Below are 24036 nucleotides of genomic sequence, written 5' to 3'. Positions count from 1 at the left end.
TAACCAATTTTAACCGACGGATCTGAAAGATGGGTTAAAAATAAAACGATCAGAGACTGAAAACCATGGATATGAGAGTTCTGAAAAAGATTAGGGGAATGAATAGATGACATCAATGGCAATAACATATTAAAAATGAGGATATTAGGAAAGAATTAAATCTTTCATAATCTCAGGGTATGGTCACTTATACAGAATGGGAAAGGGAATGTTAGCAAAACAACTGTTTTTTTTGACAGAACAACAGGAAAACGACTCAGAGGAAGATTGTGTGATCTCCATAATTATATAGTTTCCATATGCAATACATTTTATGGCATTTTAAATTGATCACAGAATTTTTCATAAATTTAAAACAATCTCCTACTGTAATCATCATCATCAAATTTCTACCATGTACCCTCAAGAGGTGTACAGGATATGATAGTACTACATGAAAAATTTACATCATTACTAACTTCCTATCTACAATTTTCCTCCAAATCAGTCTGTTACTTGTCAAGACTCCAACATTACCAGATCTTATATTTCTATCATCTAAGGCACTTGAATAAATTTCTTTATTTATTTTAAATCAAAACTTATTTTCCAAGAAAAATATTCAATTAATTAAATTTTCAACTTGTAAAAGATAGCATATTCTATTACTTCATTGCTGATTATAAGATACATTTTTATTGTTCCAGAATTATATATTCTACTACAAACTGGTTTGTTTACCTCAATCTTCTGGTTGGTTACTAAAATAAATGCAGTTTGTCATTATAACAAAATGCATAAAATCTAGGTGCATTAGGGTTAGGATTTGAAATGCAAGACCTCTTAAAATCTGTGAGTATTCTCATTAACTTTTCATAGTCTAATAGGTTGCATTTAGATGTCTTATACGACAGAAATATAAGATTTGATAATATTGGAGTCTCAACAGATAACAGATTAATTTGAAGAAAAATTGTTTATAAGAAGTTAGTAATGATATAACTTTTTCATGTCATACTATCATAATATCCAGTACACCCTCTGAGGATACACATCAGGAATGTTGATGACCTTTTACAACAATGTGAATACCTACTGAAAGTGCTCTGTCACTGTTTAAGCAAATAAGTATCACATATCTGAAACTACTGAAGTGGAGCTTTTTAATGAAAACAACAAAAAAACAAAGATCTAAAAAACATTAAATACAATTAACTTTTGCTACAGTGAATTCACATTACTGCATTGTTATAGTGAGTAAATTCAATCTAATGGTGTTTGCTATAGTAAGAGTTGACTGTAGAAATAATTTAACATACCTCTTCAATGAGTTCCCACAAGCGGCCAGGTGTAGCAACAACAATATCTGGACAACGACGCAGGATTCGTTTTTGCTTTTGTGGAGCCATTCCTCCAATAACAACAGCTACCTAAAAAAAAAGATTTAATTAATAACTGTCAAAATGACACAAATAAATATAATTGAAAAAATGGAGTTAAGTTCTCCAAGTGTGGCAGAATAATTTCTTTTATATTTCTAAATGTAAGAACTTTTATCATTATACAACATTCCTATGTTTATTGATTTTAATAGTTATGCCAATATGAGAAATGTAATTGAAAAAAAAAAAAAAGTAAAAGAGATAGTAGTTCTGGTAGAAACTAATAATTTAAGTAATTGCAAATCTAGTAGGAATAGAGATATGAAATGTCTGTTGGAAGTAGTGAGAAAGATATGGGAGAAAGAAAGTAAAAATTGTACGATTGCTACCCAGACATGACAGTACTGAGTTAAGGAGGGCGATGATAGCAAATGATTTCACATATGGGCTGCGTAGAAAAAATGGATGCAAGTATTTAGATGTGTGGAGTGAGTTTGATGGCAGAAAAGACTTGTATAAGAAGGATGGGCTGCACTTGAATTCATTTGGCATCAGGAGACTGGAAAAATTACTTCTTGGTATGAGACCTAATGCAGAGAGCCAGGAAAACTAGATCATCAAGGAAAGAATGGGTGTGAAAGTTCAGCTATGGAATGCAAATATAATAAAGATATGAATGTCTTTGAACATGGTTATGTATGTGGTGAAAGGGTGGAAAAATATGCTTTGGATTCAGACCTTTTGAGTATGTCTGGGAAGAGAAAAGAGAAAGTTCTAGAACAAGACCAAATAGACGGCATATCTAATTATAAGAATAAGCTAGGTGGTAATTTATTATGTCTACACACAAATGCTAGAAGCATCAGAAACAAAGGGGTTGAGCTCATTGCTTTATTTAATACAATGTCACCTAAGATTGTTGTCATTAGACCTGGCTGTCAGAATCAGATATGGTAAATGGGATCGAGTGTAATGGGTATATTATTTTTAGGAATGATAGGAGAAGAGGAGGAGTACTACTACTGATATCAGATGACTTAAGTCCAGTTAGGGTAGAAATGCAAGAAAACAATGTCCCATGCAAGAGTGAGTTTCAGGCTATCTAGTGTGAAGTGGAGGCTAACAAAATGAAATATATGGTAGGTTGTTGCTATAGACCTGGTGGCTCAGTTGCAGGGGACGAAAAAATGTAACACCAATTTCACCCTTATGGGTACTAAACGAGTGATCATTATGGACGACTTTAATTATACAAACATTGATTGGGTAGATGAGAAATCTCATAACAATGAACAGGAATTTATTCAACTGTTGTGAGTAAACTTTCTCAAGCATCATGTGAAGGAAGGAACTCAAGGTCAAAGAGTGCTGGATTGCTCATAGCATCAGAAGGGATCTCTGTTAAGAATATGGCTATTTTACTACCAGTTGGAGACAGTGATCATGCTGTGCTTTCTTCGGAAGTATCTACTTGTATTGATTGTCTGATTAGAACAGGTTACATGCTGAACTACAAAGCTGGAAATTATGATTAACTTATAAGAATACTATCATTAGTCCCATGGTATCAGCTACTGAATGGGAAAAATTTCAGCAAAAATGTCTTTGAAAAACTGCTTAAATGAGACAGTATCTGAATGTATCCCTACTGTTCAAAGAATAAATAGGTTGGGAGTGAAATGGATGTGCAAACCTTATTAAGCAAGAGATATCCACAAGATGATGATGTGAAAGAATATCATAAGAATAGATTGAAAGGAGTTATGAAATATATAAAGTTCAGGACAGAAAAGTAACAAGTATTAAAAGTAACAAGCTAAATCAGAGTATGAAAAGAAATTGGCCATGCAAGCTAAAGGCAATCCAAAAGAATTTTATCGTTATGTCGCAAGAAAAGAAAGAAGAAATGTGGAAGAATAACTTTGTTGTTTTAAGGATACTTGCGACATAAGACTGAATGATATAATCACGTAATCACAAGAAAGATATTTATTTAACCAAATATTTCGGTCTGGAAATAGCAGACCATCGTCGGTGGTATTACAAGAACAGTTTAAAAAAAAAATATATACAAGCTAGAATACTAACAATAGATCGTTGAAATTAGAACATGCCGCGTGATGTTATATCACTAAGTATGAAACGAAATATTTTGAAGTAGAAACATGATTGAATTTGCTATAAAAAAAAAAAAAAAAAAAAAAAAAAAAAAAAAAAAAAAAATTAATGAGTAATCTTGATTAGGCTTTCCCAGATTTTTGATACAGATATGCAGTCATTACGATTCAGGTTGGGATGATGGAGCAAGGCCTCCACGCTTTCCTTGAACAAACGTTCGAACCTATAACGGGATCTATGTAAGAGGCGCGTTTTGGACCAAAGGATGCTGTGGTCAGTTTCAATCCCGTGTTGAGCCAAACCAGACTTTTCAGGTTTATTGTGAAGAATGGATGATTGATGTTCTTGGATTCTTTTTTCAAGAGAACGTCCAGTCTGTCCAAAGTAAGAGAGATCACAGTTGCAAGGAATTTGATAAACTCCAGGAAGAGATAAAGTTGAGCGTTTGTCTTTAGGAGAAGGAAAATGAGAAGACAATTTGTTAATAGGAGAATACGTAGCTGTTAAATCATATTTCTTCAAAATTCTTGCGATAGGTTCTGAAATACCGGAGATATAAGGAATAGGTACTCGACGTATTGAATCTTTGTTGTTTTGTGGAGGATTATAAGATGTAAGAAGACGTTGAATACTTTTTTCAGAAAAGCCATTGAGTTTCATGTGTTGCTGGATAGTAGAAAGTTCTTTCTGTAGATAATCAAAAGTAGAACAATTAGTTTTGGCTCTTTTGATGAGACATTTTATAATTCCTGTTTTTTGACATGGATGATGGGCTGATTCTTTCAGAATATAACGACCTGTGAATGTTGGTTTCCTGTATACTGTAGTTGTAAGAATATTTGAAGATGATCGGATGAGGAGAACGTCTAAAAAAGATAACTGGTTGTTTTCTTCTAATTCCATAGTAAACTTTATGCGATGATGTAAGGAATTAATACTGTTTAAAAAGGAAGATAAAGTGTTTTTACTGTGAGGCCAAATAGCAAATATGTCATCTATATATCTTACCCAAAAAGATGGTAGAGGGAAACTAGATGTGAAGAGGACTTTTTCTAAATGTTCTAAATAAAAGTTGGCTAAAGCTGGAGAAAGAGGACTTCCCATGGCTGTTCCTCTTAAGGTACCAATGTACCTCTTAAGGAAACTTTAAAACTACTTGCTGACATCTTTCCTCAAGATATTATAAAACTATTCGTTATACATTCTGGTTATTTCATATGTCAAAACAAATTTTATAGCCAAGTAGAAGGAACAGCCATGGGAAGTCCTCTTTCTCCAGCTTTAGCCAACTTTTATTTAGAACATTTAGAAAAAGTCCTCTTCACATCTAGTTTCCCTCTACCATCTTTTTGGGTAAGATATATAGATGACATATTTGCTATTTGGCCTCACAGTAAAAACACTTTATCTTCCTTTTTAAACAGTATTAATTCCTTACATCATCGCATAAAGTTTACTATGGAATTAGAAGAAAACAACCAGTTATCTTTTTTAGACGTTCTCCTCATCCGATCATCTTCAAATATTCTTACAACTACAGTATACAGGAAACCAACATTCACAGGTCGTTATATTCTGAAAGAATCAGCCCATCATCCATGTCAAAAAACAGGAATTATAAAATGTCTCATCAAAAGAGCCAAAACTAATTGTTCTACTTTTGATTATCTACAGAAAGAACTTTCTACTATCCAGCAACACACGAAACTCAATGGCTTTTCTGAAAAAAGTATTCAACGTCTTCTTACATCTTATAATCCTCCACAAAACAACAAAGATTCAATACGTCGAGTACCTATTCCTTATATCTCCGGTATTTCAGAACCTATCGCAAGAATTTTGAAGAAATATGATTTAACAGCTACGTATTCTCCTATTAACAAATTGTCTTCTCATTTTCCTTCTCCTAAAGACAAACGCCCAACTTTATCTCTTCCTGGAGTTTATCAAATTCCTTGCAACTGTGATCTCTCTTACTTTGGACAGACTGGACGTTCTCTTGAAAAAAGAATCCAAGAACATCAATCATCCATTCTTCACAATAAACCTGAAAAGTCTGGTTTGGCTCAACACGGGATTGAAACTGACCACAGCATCCTTTGGTCCAAAACGCGCCTCTTACATAGATCCCGTTATAGGTTCGAACGTTTGTTCAAGGAAAGCGTGGAGGCCTTGCTCCATCATCCCAACCTGAATCGTAATGACTGCATATCTATATCAAAAATCTGGGAAAGCCTAATCAAGATTACTCATTAATTTTTTTTTTTTTTTTTTTTTTTTTTTTTTTTTTTTTTTTTTTATAGCAAATTCAATCATGTTTCTACTTCAAAATATTTCGTTTCATACTTAGTGATATAACATCACGCGGCATGTTCTAATTTCAACGATCTATTGTTAGTATTCTAGCTTGTATATTTTTTTTTTAAACTGTTCTTGTAATACCACCGACGATGGTCTGCTATTTCCAGACCGAAATATTTGGTTAAATAAATATCTTTCTTGTGATTACGTGATTATATCATCCGAAGAATAACTTTATTGAATGCAGATGGTACTCTAGTGTAGGAAGCTAATGAGATTTTTCAATTAATGAGTGCCCATTTTGCTAAGATATATCAGCCATGTATGTAACATGGTGCACAATACTACTGCTAAACTGGACGAAGAGCTTAGAGGTTCATGAAAATGGGGTTGAAGAGCTGTTCATAACCGGATAAGAATTTGTCTTTATGGAATATCAGCCTGTAAAGGAGCGTTCAGCCAAATTGGCTAGGCCTTTCACATGTTTGTATAACTTGAGTCTCAGCTCAGGAATGATACCACAAGAATGGAAGGAATGTATAATAGTTCGATTGTATAAGGGTGGTGCAAAAACTGATGTGTCTAACTACCGACCTATCAGTATCTCTAGTGTGGTGGTAGTGAAAATTTTAGAGATGTTGGTAAGAACTCATATACAGAAATGGGTAGACAACGAAGCTATACTCTACAAGGAGCAGCATGGGTTCAATACAGCTTGTCATGTTGTAGCAATTCACTTATAGTTTATAACAATGTTACGGCCGAGTTGGAAAAAGAGAATGGATACACTATGATAATGTTGGATTTTTCTACGGCATTTGACAAGATACCACATGAAAGACCATTGCATAATCCGGAGAATATGTGATTTGAATATAAACTCTTGACTTGGATCAGGGGATAGTTGACAAAGAGATATCAAAAAGTGGTATACAGTGAGTGTGAATCTGCCAGATTTAAGGTGACCAGTAGTGTACCTCAGGGTTCAATCTATACATTAATGACATCAGGCAGGATCTAACATCAGATGTGCAATTGTTTGCCAATGATGCAAAGATAGGCAGGGCAATCAGGGATGCTACTGATATTCAGCACTTACAAAATGATTTGAATAGGCTGGAAAATTAAGCAAACGAAAATGGCTGTCAGTTTAATGTTGGTAAGTGTAAAGTTATGCATTTAGGTGTGATGTGAGATTTCCAGCAGCTTACTATATTATATTAGAGGGGTTATGCTACAAGGAACTGAAGAGGAAATGGATCTTGGCATATTGGTGGATAGGAATTTAAAGTTCAAAGGGCACATAGCAAAAGTTACAAATACAACTCAGAGGATAATTGTGATTTTGAAGTGAACCTTGTAAGGATAAGGAATAAGGAAGTCGTTTTGCCTTTTTAAGGCTTTGATAAGACCACACCTGGATTATTGTGTGTGGATTTGGTCTCATGGGTTCAAGGGTGCAAATAAGAATTACAAAGATTATATCTGGATTATGGGATTTAGATTATGAGGACAGATTGCAAGTATGTGGATTACAGACTCTGGTTAACAGGAGAAAGAGGGGTAATATGATCAAGGTCTATAAACTTTTGAATGTCTGTTATAGGATATCAAATGATCAAATTTTTTTGTTGTATGGAAGACAGGAAGAGAACACAGAGGCATCCATGAAGTTAAGTTTGTTCACAGTCAAGAAAGGGGTAATAGCTAGGTTTTTCTCCCAGAGAGCAGTGAGTGAGTAGAATAATTTGCCCTTAGGGATAGTGAGAGCATCTAGTGTGAATGAATTTAAGGAAAGTTATGATAGCTGGTTTGGGTGATTTATAGCCTCCCTCGATGAGTCTTTGACTCCCTGGAGGTCTCAGATAATAACAATAAATGAAAGATGCCAAGAAATTATATTCTTGATTTCTTCCTTAGGTGGAAATAAGTCAATAGACACCTTTAGTGTGAGGAATAAACAACCATGCTGTCTATCATAATATGTATAACCTCCTTTTGCTGCGATGACTGTAGCAATCCTACAGGGAATACTTTTCACAAGCATACGATAACTCGTGAGAATTTTTGACTATTCTTCCTGTAGGCACGTAATGAGATCCTGGACTGTTGCAGGGGCAGACATCCCTTGACCTCATTTGATGCTCCAGTCCATCCAACAGATATTCAATAGATCAAGGCTCTGTGGAGGCCAGTCAAGTATGGTGGCATTCATGTCCATAAACCATGCAGTTACAGCAGTAGATTTATGACGCAGTGCATTGTCTTTCTGAAAGAGATAATGGTCAGTTCCATAGAAATTCCACAAATTAGGAAGCATTGAGTTGTGCAGATACCTCTTGGAGTTCAATGTTCACAGCACCACAAACAGAGGTCTGAGGTAAAACCAGGAAAAACATGACCACACCATCATACTGCCACCTCCAAATTTTCATAGTTAAGGTTACACACTCTAGAAAGATACGTTCACTGGGCATCTGCCACACCCATCCATCTGCTTGGTAGAGAGTGAAGCGTGATTTATCGCTCCATAACACAGCTTTCCAAGCTTCCACATCCCACTGTACATGCTCTCTGCACCACTGAAGATGACGCTGCATGTTTGTTTGGATAATGGGTTTGCATATCGCGGTCTTACCATGGAACCTGATGTTATAAGCTTTGGTTCTGAATGTTTTGGTGCAGATTCATGTTCTAGTCAGTGTTCGGAACTCCGAACACCGACTAGAATGTTAGGATGGTTCAATTTGTCAACAATTTGCCAAACAGATAGACCTGCAGCATGGCATTCTATCACCAATGCCTCTTTCAAACTGTCAGTTACCTTGTTGCAACCATTTCACCTGGACACAGTTGAAATGGTTCACCTGGAAACAGTAGGAATACATCATATTCCTCCATTTATACCCGCTACAAACACATGACTCGTCACATGGCACAATGCACCTTGGCCATGTGGGTGTCCGCTGATTTCTTTCAAAGCAGTGTAGTTGAGGAATAAAAAAAAAATGGAGCAATCAGGTTTTCAAATATAGCAGTACAATAGTGCTAAATGCAAAGTTGTGAATTCTGAATTGAGATCATTGAAGGAAGAGTATTTTATGAATAATAATTTACTACAAGTGAACAATGCAGCTAAAAACCTCATGGGGATAATGATGGATAGATCATTAAAGTTTGCAGACCAAACTGATAAGGTAGTTAAGTCATCACAACAGATAATTGCAATGTTGTAGGGACACTAACTTGCAGGAGTAAGGAATTATTTTTCCACTATACAAAGCTTTGATAAGACTGAATCTTGGGTTCTCAGATATGGTTACCTGGATTCAGAGGAGACAAGAAGACAGCTGGAAAAAATCAAGCAGTAACCAAGATTATACTGGCCCTATGGAATTATGTACATGAAAACAGATGGGAATGTGGCATTCAAAGTTTAGATTATGTCTATTTTATAGGGCAGGGAGAACTTGGAGTCATCTATGAAAATTGAGTAAGAGTTTGGTTAGAAAATATGTGAGATCCAAGTTCTTCTCATGGCATGTAGTCAATGAATGATTTCAAAGCAAAATGCAAAAGGCATTTAGGCACCATGTTATTGATCTAGAAAAAGACCATCTCTCAATGAGTTCTTAACTCCCTAGAGGAACAAGTATAATAATAATAATGTATCAGATTATCCCTAGCACATTGCATTTATATCTAGGTATGCCAACATGCTAAATAAGCAGAGTAAACATAATCAATTAGCCTGCTAGCAAAATCTACTAAAGAATGCTTATATTACTAACATAAATTATCCTCCTTACCTTAATATCAGTGTATTTTGCAGCAGCGGATAAATGGTTCTTTACTTGAATTGCCAATTCTCGGGTAGGTGTTAACACTAATGCCCTCAATGGTTGTAGATGTTCTTGATTCACATTTTTATCCATGTTGTCTTTGCTATTTTTGCTTTCTTCTGTAACAACTGTGTCATTCTGTTAAAAATTGCATATTACACTTATAGAAAGCTACATTTTAAATGAGATGCAAAGTTGACATGAAAAAAAATTAAATAAAATAATACATATACATTAGGTACATAACATTATTTTTTCACAGAATTTTTACTCAATGTATCTTCAGATAATTTGAAAGAATGAACAATAGTAAAACATAAAGGAATTGATGATGCAGATATGCAATCTGAGTTAGTTTAGCAAAATGGTGTAATTATAACTAAAATTAAGATGTTCAGTAAAAGGGATACATAAAAAGATAAAATGAAAATAATAATAATAATGATGATGTTTACGAGCAGTATGAAGCAACACTACTTCCCACAATCGAAACAAACTTAGTTCATCTAATCTGTTCAAGATGAGGAATGATCAGATGGTCCTTGAAAATCGTGTGTGTGTGTGTGTGTGTGTGTTGTTAACTTCCTCTTATGTAACTAAAGAAGGAGTAATTCTAGCATTATTGTTTATTTATTAATTTATGCATGCTCGAAATATAATTTAATGAAGTATAAATCTGTTCAGATATAAAATAACAGTTTCTCCATCCTGGGGAAATCATGGTTAATTTAGAAGAGTCATATCTGTTAAGGTTGGGCATGTTTAAATTTTAAGTTATCAAACATTTAGGAAATTATTATGGTATGTTAGTTTAATGGAGTCGTCATCAGAAAAATGCCATGCTAACTAACTGAGACTAGGAAGACCGAAACAGGCAAGATCCATCTACGTTAAAATGATTTATTCAGACATTAGAGATCATATATATATATATATATACATTCAGATCCTTTTAATTAATAGAGTTAATCAAACCCTGAAGAGGTTGAAAGGATTTCAGGCTTTGCTTTGTTTCAATTATAATTTTATTTAATTATAACTGAAACAAATTAATCTTTTTTTTTTTTTTTATGTTGAGCCCATACATGAGAGGTTGGTAGATCAACCTATAGTACATAGTACATGTATGGGTTGGGAAAGAAGGTACTTGTTCACATTAGATACGAATGACTGTAGATTGTATTCCCTAGGGAACACATCAAGGGGAAAGACTGTTCTATAGTATAGCGGATGCAGGGACAGAGGAGGAGGAGAAATTTGTTCTGTCGGTTTCAAGGTGCACTGTGTAGGGATGTTGAGCAGCAGCTGCACGTGTTCCAATGAGCTTAGTACTAAGTGGGGAAATTATTGATGCTATTTCGGATGAACATTTTCCATGGAAATATTTGTAGAAGACACACAGTGCAGAGACCAATCACCTGTGTGAAAGTGGAGGGAGTGAGTTGGTGAGAGATGGGTCATTAATAAGTCTGATTGCTCTCCTCTGTATGGAGTCGAGCAATTTGAGGGAGCTTTTGGGGGCCCCATCCCATATGTGGGAGCAGCATTCAATGGTTGGGCAGATTTGTGATTTGTATAAGGTTAATAGCTGTTCAGGGGTGAAGTAACGTCTTGAGCGAAAGAGAAATCCATTAGATGCAATGGTTGTTGTGTGTTTATGCCAGGAGAGGCTTGATGTCAGAGTAATTCCAAGAAGAGAAATCTCAGAATGTCTGGAAATTTGGGTATTGTCAAAAATAATACTGGGAGAAACAGGTTCTTTTTTATGAGAAATTAGACAGTACCGTGTTTTATTTGCATTGAAATTAACTAGATTATCTGAAGCCCATTGGAGGATGGCTTGGAAGTCTGAATTAAGGGCAGTAGTGGTTGCTGATCTGTAGGTTGAGGTGAGTTGTGTGGAGTAAGGTTTATCAAAAGAAAGGGAGGAGTGAAATGTGCTGTCATCTGCAAAACTGTGTATTGGGTTGGAGGTAAGCTGAAGTAGGTCATTGATATATAGTAGGAAGAGGGTTGGTGAGAAGACAGAACCTTGAAGAACCCCAGCATTAGTTGAATGGTGAGAGGATAAGGAGCCATCCAACACTACACATAGTGAGCATCCAGACTAGAAATCTGGCAATCCAATTACAGAGCTCTTGAGATAGACCAAACGATGGCAGCTTGCTTAGTAAGCCCTTGTGCCAGACCTGATCAAACGCCTTAGAAATATCAAGTCCAACCACTTGAGATTTGCCAGACTTCTCCATGGAATTTGACCAGAGATGGGTGGTATATGTGAGCAGATCTCCTGTTGATCGGCAGCGACGGAATCCATACTGGCAGTCATTTATTAGACAGGTAGCTTCAAGGTAGTGTAGAAGTTGGGAATTGATGATTTTTTCCATTAATTTAGACAGGACTGAGGTGAGCGAGATGGGCCAGTAGTTGGATGGCAGTGACTTATCACCCTTTTTTGGGAATGGGTTGAATATAGGCCAATTTCCAGGCTGTGAGATAGATACCAGTGGAGTAAGACAGTATATAAGCGATATAGGACAGGAGACAGTTCTGGTGTGCAAATCTTCAGGACAATTGAAGGTATGCCATAAGGGCCAGGAGACTTTTTTGTGTCTAATTTAGAGTGTTTTGCTGATCTCTTTCTGGCAAAAGGATATGGTGGGCATTGTATGTTGTGCATCTGGAATGGTTGGGGGACATTTGCCATTATCGATTGAGCATGCATTGGAGGCAAAGTATGAGGCCAGGAGATTAGCCTTTTCTGTAGGAGATGATGCAATGCAGCCATCTGGATATAATAGAGGTGGGAATAGTGTTGGGCAGAAATTACGGCCAACTGCTTTAGCAAGAGACCAAAAGGCTCGGCTGCCATTTGGACAGGCTGCTAATTTCCTGCTTTTTGCTCTTTCAAACTCTGTTTTGGAACATTGATTTTTTTTTTTTTTTTGCATTTATTTCGGGCTTGGATATAAGCTCTAAAGGAGGATGGGGTTCTTGATCTGAGCCAGTGATGGTATGTTTAGTTTTTTACTTGTACTGCCTTGGCACGTCTTTTGGAAAACCAAGGTTCAGTTGGGGAATGGCAGGTCAGAGTACTGTGGGAAATATTTAATTCCATGCCAGTGAGGATTACTTTGGTTATGAGTTCAGTGCATGTGTAAGGAGTGGAAGGTCAGAAGCAATAGTGTAACCATGGGAATGAGGCATAGAAGTTGCAGAGGCTGTCCTACTTGGCCCTGTTATAATGCCAAACTACTCTTGTATGGGAGTGGCTGTGTAAGCGTTGTCACATGGGAGAGGAGATGAGCACTAGATTGTGGTCAGAATTGCCTAGCAGGCCCTTTACTTTTAGTGTGTATTTGGAAGGGTCATTGGTCAGGAAGAGGTCTAGGGTGTTTGGAGAGTGGTTTGGGTTATCACGTATTCTGGTTGGCATCTGAATGAGTTGTGTATAAACATTAGTGATGGCGAATGTTTCAGCATCTCTGCCTGCAAGATCTCTACAGCTAGAGGAGGAAAGCCAGTTGGTATTGTGGACGTTAAAATCTCCTAAGAGGATGATTTTAAAAAAATGTTTTTAATTTTTTTAAAATCATTTCCCACTGTTGGGAAAGTGGGACTGGAGAAAGTCAATTTTTAGGGAGAGAAAATTAAAGAGCTCAGAGTGGTTGGTTGCATTTGGGGAACGATAGAGACAGCATATGAATTTGAATGAGTTGGGTAGGGATATTTTCATCCAGAGAAGATCAAAGTTGGACGATTCTAGGTTGGGTGCTCTCTGGCAAGGTATGTCAGAACGGATGCATGCACAGATGCCACCCTTGGGTCAAAAGGAGTTAAAGAGTGTGTAGTGCAGAAGGTTCAGATGAATAGTGCTGGAGGGAGATGAGATCTGAGTTTCTGCCAGAAAGAGTAGGTGGGGTTTGGTAGACTGCAGGTGGTGGTGGACACCATTAAGGTTGGAGTTTAGGCCACGGATGTTGGTAAAGTGGATTTGCAGGGTTTTGTGAGTCATATGTTTGATCACAAGGGTCCTACATGTTTCCTATGCAGTGCCTGCATACTGGTCACCATCATGGCTGTTAGTGGTGTCACTTGGTTTTTGTACCAATTTAACTTGTCTGTAGTCGATGGTCCAACTGTGATCACCATTTTGACTTTTTCTGCAAGTTGCCTTTGAAGGCGTCCTTGTTCCCTTTGTGCAAATGATAAATCTGGTCAAGCAGGTATGCACGGCTGGAGACAAATGTCTTTGAACTTGTTGATCGCTGCTATTCGTTTTGATATGCTTGTCGGTGTGTCGCAAGTCACTTTTACGAGCCATGGAAAGTTTGTTCCATCCTTGCTTTTGTTTATGGGTCCAAAATGATGTGGAAAGTTCGTTTTGTCCTTGCTTTTGTTTATGGGTCCAAAACGATTGCATCTGATGATATTTTTAGGGTAGATGTTGCATTCTTCAGCTAGTTTGATGATGTCTTCTTTTAGTGCTTTTCTGTTTTCTTTTGGAAGTTCAAAATGACGGCGTTGAATTTTTTGTTTTTGGCCTCCATCGAGTTGTGCACTGTTGATAAACTTATTTCATGGAGTTCATTTGTGGGTAGAGGTGAACTTGTTGTGCTGCTGATCGTCAGTTGATTCGACCTTGGTTTCTAGTGCATGTATTTTGGAGGAAAGAGTTTCATTCTTAACACTGATATGCTGTTCGAGGCTTTCTATTCGTTTGCCGAAGTTCAGGAACTGTTTTAAAGACGGGAGGCATAGTAAACAGAAATAGATCTGGTTAAGGTCAATACACATTTTGTGTGCCGTTTCGTCCATTTATGTGCAGGAAGCATGTAACCAGAGACAGCAGAACTTGCATATTATACCCTTTTTTTCTATTGCTGATATCGATTTTGCAGCTGCATCCCTTTGTGGGTTTGTCAGTTATCGATGGCACTACGCTGGTGAGACACGGGGTGCTTGTTCGTCATTGGCTTTTGTTGCCACCATCTTTGCTTTGCACGGTAGGCATAGCAGGTGTTTGCACGTGGACGATTTTTAGATCGAAATATAACTGATTTAATGCACTAAAAGTACTTACAGCTTGTGCTGAGGTTATCTGCCTCTTGGTACCCACTGTTAAGATTTCCTTTTGGCGTTTAATTCAATGGCAGCCGGTGAAAATTTTAAGTACGGGTGCTGCATATACAAAAAACACTTTTTTTCCTAATCAGTAACGAATTTATTAATAAATAAATTTACATATCAAAAATTGCTTTATTAAAAATATTTCATTCCACAAAAAAAAAAAATATTTCATTTCCACAAAACAAGCCTTAAAGTACAAGCCATTAGGAAAAAGAAAACGTCCTCTTAAACGATGACTTCTAAGGCTGGAACAGGCCATGCTAGGCCTAAATCCTTGATACGCATGATGATGAAAAATATTTCATCCTCACCATGAACAAACACCAATAATAAATGTTTCATATCAATAGCAATGACAAATGCAAACGAATATTGGCATTAGATCGCAGTGCATTTGTTTCGTGTAATGATAATTGAAAATATATAATTCTTTTCATATTTTCAACAGTGACACTCATCATAATTCAACAAAATATTTTAACAAAATAAAATAAGATTTACAAAAAAAAGTTCACCACGAACATGCGGCAATAATAAACTTTTCATATCTCACAGAAATAACAAGCACAGGCATAAGATACACTGCCGAAGCAGCAGTGCATCTAATGACGTGACATGCAACGACAGCAAACGAATATCGGCGTCAGATCGCAGTGCATTTGTTTCGTGTAACGATAATTGAAAAAATATTATTCTTTTCATATTTTCAAACAGTGACACTCGTCATAATTCAGACTTGTATCTATAATAAATAAATAGTTATATGTTATTTTAACAAAATAAAATAAGATTTACAAAAAATAGTTCACCAGGAACACGTACCAATAATAAACGTTTCACATCTCACAGAAATAAGGCGCGCAAGCTTACTAAAAATACACTGCCATTTGAGCAGTTACAGTTGGGAATGACATAATGTGCAATGACAAGAGCAAACGAATATTGGTATTAGATCGCAGTGCATCTGTTTCGTAATCTAAAGCGTTAATCGAACAATTCCAATTATTAACTATTCAATCAATGTTAAAACATAACCTGTAACCTTTAACATGTTGTACTGCATTTATATAATATTATAAGCATTGTTATTATTTATAAACAGAAACAAAATTTAATTTTTTCATTTTTCTTTGGGGGGGGGGGGGGGGTGCTGCAGTGTCGCAGTGCTTATGTACGGGCCGCCACTGGTTTAATTTGAATGGAAAACTCTTGCAGTACCGATAAAATGCTGGAGCACTAGTTTATAGTAACTTACTCACAGAAGCTACCTGACGGAATCCTGAATTAAATACTACAGACTTGATTGGTGATGACTATAATGTTACTGCTCTGAAGAAGCAGGTATGAAATTAAAAAAAAAAAGCACAAATAAACAAGCATGGAATGGATATTCAAAATTGTAAGTGAAAAGCAAAAATGAATTATGGTAAGTATGGACATGACAGACCAAACTTTGGAAAATCTACTAAGAATTAAACAGAAAGCTACTGCTATCCATTACTGGTTTATGTGAAAAGTTAATCAATTACTAGAACTCATGTTTAAGTAATCAATCTTACTTGCAACTTGTAAATATGAAAAAAAAAAAAAACTCCCACCGATTTCTCTAAAATCATTTAGAAACATCAGAAGTAATGCTATTATAATATAACTGCACATAAATCAAACTTACCCTATGTTCTCTTGTTTTATCATTGAGAATATGAAAAATTAGTGGTATTCCAAATGCTAATGTCTTGCCACTGCCCTAGAGACCGTTTAAAAAAGCAAATGTGAAATAAATCAAAATCATAGGAGAATAACAATATCATAATAATATAGTATACTCTAAATGTAAATGTAGCAATCAGCATTATAGTGAAATCACTCACTACAACTAACTATCAAGGCATCCTGCTGAAGATTCATAGCATCCAGACTATGTTGGCTGAAATTCATTACAACAAACCTTCCACTATAACCAATTAATCGTTTAATCTCTAAAAGTTTGTTATTGTGAGAATTGTTGTACTTTTTGATCATTATGAAAATCATTCATGAAAGAGGACCAATTGATCCTATTGGCAAGTGATCAGATGCCTATATCATTGATACCTGCATATCAGATAATGCAACTGCTATAATGAATTTACATTGCCCTAATATATAGCATGTTTATAACAGAAGGATATGGTGAATTTTTCTGAAAACAGGATTGATACTTAGGTTTTGGCCAAGCAGTAAATGTCTGTTATAGTGAATTTATTATATACACTAGTTAAGACAGTGAAGCTACATTTTTAAACATAAAGCTTTTGATTACCTCTCATTATTATTATATGTAACATACTTATACATGAAATTTTATTAGAAAAGCTAAGACATGTTGGAAATAGGTGGGCCTCTGCATAGATAGCTTAGAAATTACCTACAAAACAGAAAACAAATGATGCATATTGGATCAATCTGTAGTGGAGAGTTACCAGCAACCTGTGGAGTCCTACAGGAAACTTCTCTCTCCAATTCTATTCAACATCTGTAGGCATTATATTAACCAGCTACCTATCAAAAGGAAGATCTAATATGTAGATGATACTGCTATAGTATCCATCCATAATAATGCAAGCATATCCTAAACAAACATGCATCATGATATAAATCTGTTCAGTGACTGGTTCACCAAAAACTCCACAGACCTAAACTCTGATAAAACAAAATTAATGATATTTAAAAATTCATTGAGCCAACCAGTTGAAAATAATTATAACTATCCAACATCTATTCTACAATATATAGAACAGTAAAACCACTACCATCACTCAAGTTGAAACAATATGGTACCTTGGAATTTACCTTGTTCCATTTCACATCTGTATCAAGGTAAATTCCAAAGTATCATAACAACCAGATAAATTATCTACAAAACAAACTGTGGACAATAATAGCAAACAAACTAATATGTAAATCAATATGTGAACACGTACTAGGATATGCTATAACAATGAACTCATTTTGTGCAGACTAGAAATAGATTAATATCATTATAGTACAAAAATATAAAAGCTGGTCTTTTGGGAACAAAGAGACAATTGGATTTATTCACAATGCAATGACAAAACATAAAATATTAACAGCAAAACACTTATGTCACTCACTATGCAATCATGCTAAAATATTACTTTGATGCCAACTACAGGATTGCCAGAAATACGAGGCATGTCCAGAAAGTAAGGTCTGTTCAGAATTTACCAAAGATATGGGAGAGGAGTTGAGCATGCATGGTAGCATAGATGATTCATTAGCTAGCTGTTGACCATGTTACATTCACTGCATTATTTGTTGTCGTCTACGAATAACTTATAATTAGTGCTGTGATAAAAAAATCCCATCAGTTGTAAGGTTCTTGGTGTGATACAGTTTTTTTGGTGGAAAACAATAGTTCTGCAGAAATTAACTGACAACTGTGTAATGTCTACGGACCTAATGTAATAAGTGACAGTAAGGTCAAGCAATGGTGTTATTTGTTTAAAGAAGGCACAACAATGGGAACTTGCTTTTGAATTCCTGGAAGTTTCAAGCTCAGTTAATCATGAAATTGTGACAGAAAAGCTGGGGTATAAGAAATTGTGTGCTAGATGGATCCCAAAAATGCTGACCATGTGCATAAACAGCAACAAATGGAATCAGCAGAAAAATTTTTGGAGCATTACAAAAATTAAGGAGATGAACTTTTTTCTTATGTCATAACTAGTGAAAAAAACATGGATTTTTTACACAAACAGTGAGTCAAAACAACAATCAATGCAGTGGCATCGTTCATCAACTCCAAAAAACAAAAATTCAAACAGGCACTGTCAGTCAAAAAAAAAAAAAGAAGAAGAAAAGATGGCTACTGTCTTCTGGGACCGAAAAGGGATCTTTCTCATCGATTTTCTTCAGTGAGAACCATAATTAATGTTGATGCGTGCTGTGAAATGCTGAAGAAACCCATGAGTAATTCAGAACAAAACACAAGGAATCCTGTCGTCAAGGCTTGTGCCTTTGCATGACAACATGAGTTTACACTGCAGCTCAAACTGCCCAGCAAATTCAGAAGTTTGGGTAGAAACTTTCAACTACCCATCCACCCTACAGTCCCAACTTAGTGCCCAGTGGCTACCTCTTGTTCCTACATAAGAAGCAGCACACTTTGAAGAAGACGTGGAACTGGAGAATAGTGTGACTCAGTGGTTGAACTCACTAGCAGTAGACTTTTTTGATGTGGGTATGAAGAAGCTGGTGTCATGATACCAAAAATGCCTGGAAGTCAATGGCAACTATGTAGAAAAATGAAATATACATTTAGGTGTTTTAGAATATAATAAAACTTTTTTTTTCCTTTCTTTACTAGTTTTTTTTTTTAATTCTTGACCAAACTTTACTTTCTGGATGCACCTTATACATACTATATAACAAGACCTCAGACAACTAACTATATCATATATAAATATAATAATTATTACAGAAAGGCCATTCAGAGCTTCTACATTGTACATATGCTAAACAAACTACCTTTTGAAAACAGAAACCTTACAAATTACAATAGCCTAAAAAATACTATGAATAAGAAATATGCATCCTTCATACCTTACAGACTTAATGAGATACAATATTTAGTTCGGGCTTTTCAGTTTAGTAATGAATCATAGCATTCTTGATTTTTGTGCATGTGTGTGAATTTCTTATCCTACACTGTGGTAAATATCAAATCTCTCAAGCATACCAATAAACAATAATTAACTGGTGTCATCCTCAGATAAGGCTTAATAAAAGCTACGAGAATGCAGGATGACACATTACCACAACTGGAATAAAAATAAAGAAAAATTCCAATTATTACAACTATGGAATTTAAATGCATTAGAAAAATACATAGTTTAATGCAAAATTTGTAAAAAAAAAAAAAAAAATGAATATAACTAATGTATGGGTATTATAAATATTTTGTAATTATCATCATCATCAAATTCCTGATATATACACTCAAGGGATGTACAGGATATGATAGTGGCTACTTTATGAAAAATATACATCATTACTAACTTCCTATCTACAATTTCCCTCCAAATTAGTCTGCTATCTGTAAAGACTCAACATTATCAGATCTTATATTTCTATCTTCTAAGGCACTTTGTACTGTATCAATCCACCTATATCTTGGTCTTCCTCTGGGTCTTTTTCCTGCCAACTGGGCAGAGAACACTTATTTTGCTAATCTCCCATTCTGTTTTAGTGACTATACCACCTGAGATTAGCTCTGCTAATGCATTCCTGGATGCTGACAATGTCAAGTTCTTTCCTAATATCCTCGTTTTTTATATGATATTGCCATCGACCCTAATCTTTCTCTGGACTCTCATATCTACAGTCTCTAGGCTTTGGCCCAGAGACTGTAGATATGAGAGTATCTACTTATGGATCTGAGAGCTTGACCCAGCTCTCAGATCCATAAGTTAAAATTGGTTTGAACACTGTCTTGTATACAGCTAATTTAATGTTTTGACTAATTTCTCTCTTATTCCATATAAATTTATTCAGTTGACTTCTTACCATACCAGCTTTGTTGATTCTGTTGTCCATTTCCACATTTAATTTACCATCTTCACTAAAAATCATGACTAAGTAGCTGAAATGTTTTACTTGTTCTATAGGTTCTCCATTCACAATACAGTTGATATTTTCATTGTCGTTGTCTTGTTACCACAGACCTTCAAACCATATCTATTACAACAGTCATTCAATTTAGTGAGGGAATCATGCAGACTTGTAGCAGATTTATTTAGAAGTATAACATCATCCACATAAAGCAAAGAGCTGACATTAACATCTTATATTTTGATATCAGGTTTAATACCACTTTCTTTCATAATGTGATCCATATAGATAATGAATAACAGAGGGGACAATGTACATCCTTGTCTGTCACCAGATTTAATATTAAACCATCTTCCTGTACTTCCTTCAATTTTAACTGCTGATTTACAACTCAAATAAAGACTAAGTATTGCTTGATATAATGCCCCATTGACATGATATAACTGTAGTGTTTTGAATAGCTTATATCTTAGCACCTTGTCATATGCCTTTCCCAGATCTACAAAACTTAAATACAGATCTTTGTTATATTCCCATGATTTCGCAACTATTTGTCGTAAAGTGAAAAGCTGATCCTGACAGCCTCTATTTGGCCTGAATCCAGCTTGATCTTCACCAAGCTTCTCTTACACAATCCTTTTCAACTGTTTCTCAAGTATACTTGCATATATCTTACCAGAAACACTCAGTAGAGAAATACCTCTGTAATTCTCACATTCAGGTTTTATTTCCCTTTTTATATATGGGTACTATGAGAGCTCTTCTCCAATCATCCGGAATTTGCCCCTCTGTTCAGGCCTTCTGGACTATGTAATGCAGCCACTGTAAGACTTTTATACCTATACTTGAGCATTTCTGGTCGAATATCATCTACTCCTGCTTCCGCATTTCAGGCTTTTGATGGCTTTTTCTACTTCAAGCATGGATATATATTCCTGACTGCATGCCTGTTGAGCTTTTTACCACTGTGCTGTCATCACTGCTTGTTTCATTTAGCAATTTTTCAAAGTAATTACTCCATACTTCAAGGATATCTATTTCTCCCATTTTCATATCACCTTTATCATCTCTAATTCCTTTTACAGCACTCTTTCCTCCATTTCTGATCTTCTTCAACAACTTCCAGAATATCTTGCCACCTTCTTGATATTTATTTTCTATGTTCTTACAAAAGTCTTCCAATGACTTTTGTTTAGCCAGTTTTACACAGTGTTTAGCTTTCTTACATTTGTGTCTATATTCTCTAAGAGCAAAAGCTGACTTATTTGTCAGGAACATTCGATATGCTTTCTACTTTTCTTTCACTACCTCTTTAACTTCCTGTGTCCGCCATGAAGTTCTGATTTTTCTATCCTTACAGACGACCTCACCACTTGCTTATCTGGCTAAGTCAATCAGTGTTTTCTTCAGGTCTTGCCATATCTCCAAGGTTTAGTTCCTGTTCTCAAACTTTTTCATTTTTTCTTGAATGATGTTTGTGTATTTAATCTACAGCTCATATCTGAGAGCTGCTGAACTTTTATTTGCTTTAAAACTTTCTTTCATGTTCTTCTTTTCAATATGAAATTCAATTTTATCCTGCTCAAGACTAAATGGGATCACTTCCAATTTCAAATCCTCTGTACACTCTGGTGTCACTATGAACAATAACATACCCAATGAGACTTTTCTTATTCCTTGCCTCTTCTCTCCATGTGAATTTGTGCACATTTTTATGTTCGAACTTTGTGTTAGTAATAACCAGTCCGTGTCCTGAGCAGAAATCCAACAGGTATTCACCATTATTATTAGCTTTGCTCTTTTCTTCAAATTTTCCCAAAATATTTTTGTATGTCTGACAATCATTTTCGTACTGTGCTATTTATATCCACAACAAGTATCAATTCTTCCTTTATCACTATGTCAGTTGCTTTCTCTAAAGCCTCAAAAAATTCCTCTATTTCTACCTTAATAGAATCTTCCGTGGGACCATAGGCACAAATAAGTCTCATTGTCCAGTTCTTCATTCTGATATTTGCTCACATCACTCTACTTGAGACTGCCTGCCATTCGAGAAGATTAGCCTCATATTTAGTGTTGATTACTATGGCTACTCCTTCTTTTCCTTGATTGTCATTGCCTGAATATAACATTTTGTATTTATTGCACAGAAGGATCTCACCAGTTTTGGTCTTTTTTGTTTCAGTCGCTCGTATTATGTCGATTTGGTACTTATCCAATTTCTTAGCTAGCTCCATTTCTTTGCCATTCAGGCTTCTTATGTTGACAGTACCGATCTTGAAGTCTGGTGATGTTCAGTTGGGGGTGCGTTTTAGGATTTGTTCCAGTAGCTGACTTTTCGCTGTTTACCCTGGTTCCCTGGCGAAAACAAAGGGGGCCTTGTTTAATCGGGCGACGCTCCAGCTGGCATGAAATTCTCTCGTGTTGTACCATCATTCACTATTTTGGTTTAAGCTAATAAGAATACAATTTGGTTGACTAAATCCCAAATTGCCAGCCCATGCTCGTTATTTCAGTATCCAGGTACATACCCAACAAGGTGCACCACGAGAAGGTGAGGATTGCACATTAGGTCAGAAGCCCTGGTCGGTTCTCCGCATTCCTTTAAAGGTTATATAGAGGTCTCCTCTCAGTTATACAGCTTTGACCCTTAAGAACCCCGTAATTATTATTATTGTATAAATAGTGTAAAATGTAATTTTATTCAACTGCAACTGTAAATTACTATATATATATATATATATATATATATATATTAGTCATCCATTGTAAAAAAAAATAGCTCATACTCAGTACTGAAACTAAAAAAAAAAAAAAATATCATCATTATAATATTACATGCTGTTGTATGCATTGTAAATACATAATATATAAGCCATATGTAATCATGGTTAGCACAGAAGTTGAATACAGTAGAACTGTACCTTTAGTTTCATTGTTCATATAAACAAGACTACAATGTAGATTCACATAACTTCTGCGTTATGTTTTTGTATGCATATGTACACATGTATATAATGTAAATAGCAGATATGAATAATAAAGTTTCGTGTGTGATTAAAAAAAAAAGTTAGCATTTCACCAGAAAACTTAAATTCATCTAGGATGCAGAAAGCATGATGACTTCAAATTACCCAAATTCATATTTATAGTTTTACCGTACATGTAAACAGCACCGAATGTGTTCAAAGTCAGTTTGGGAGGAGAAGGCCACAGCCAGAGAAAAACCATTTCACATCAAAAGCTGACTAATCCCAGGAAAAAAAAAAGAATCACCAGCACAGCCAGGCCAAAATGCATAACATGAGATTTGCCTTACCATGAATATCTATTAACACCTTAACTACTTCGCATATGTTTTTTTTTTTTTTTTAGAGAAACATATTTCTACATGAACACATAAAAAGACCAGCATATTCAACTGTTCTAATTCTCTTCACTTTTTTTTTTTTTAATAATTCCTTCTAGAAGTGTCCAATTCAGTCAAATGAACTAACTCTTCTATCCATCTCAAATATATTCCAAACTAACTTATTAACAGCAAATAAATCTCCTCTTCATCTCCCATTAGATAAATTCAACACATCTCAGCTAACCAATTCTCATAACAATTATGATACAATTCTGCTGCATAATAGTGAGTATATTCTGAATACCTTCAATTCTTTTCA

At 35.4% G+C, this 24036-nt stretch overlaps 1 protein-coding gene across 1 annotated transcript in view; it reads right to left on the bottom strand.

Annotated features, from left to right (window-relative positions):
* LOC150095343 (ATP-dependent RNA helicase DDX24) overlaps positions 1-24036 on the bottom strand; it is a 157426-nt gene that overhangs the window by 104112 nt on the left and 29278 nt on the right. Inside the window, exons 4-6 of the mRNA XM_090410662.1 lie at positions 16425-16499; positions 9590-9760; positions 1299-1409 (exon numbers count right to left, since the gene is read on the bottom strand). Of these exons, the coding sequence (XP_090266788.1) occupies positions 1299-1409; positions 9590-9760; positions 16425-16499 (357 nt within the window). The remainder of the gene's footprint in view (positions 1-1298; positions 1410-9589; positions 9761-16424; positions 16500-24036) is intronic.

Source organism: Typopeltis vanoorti, chromosome 20 (assembly GCF_054136105.1).
Source record: "Typopeltis vanoorti isolate ZY-2024b chromosome 20, IOZ_Tvanoo_1.0, whole genome shotgun sequence".
Classification (NCBI taxonomy): Eukaryota; Metazoa; Arthropoda; class Arachnida; order Uropygi; family Thelyphonidae; genus Typopeltis; species Typopeltis vanoorti.
The sequence above is the reverse complement of the archived record's forward strand: the minus strand, read 5'-3'. Positions and strand labels throughout refer to the sequence as shown.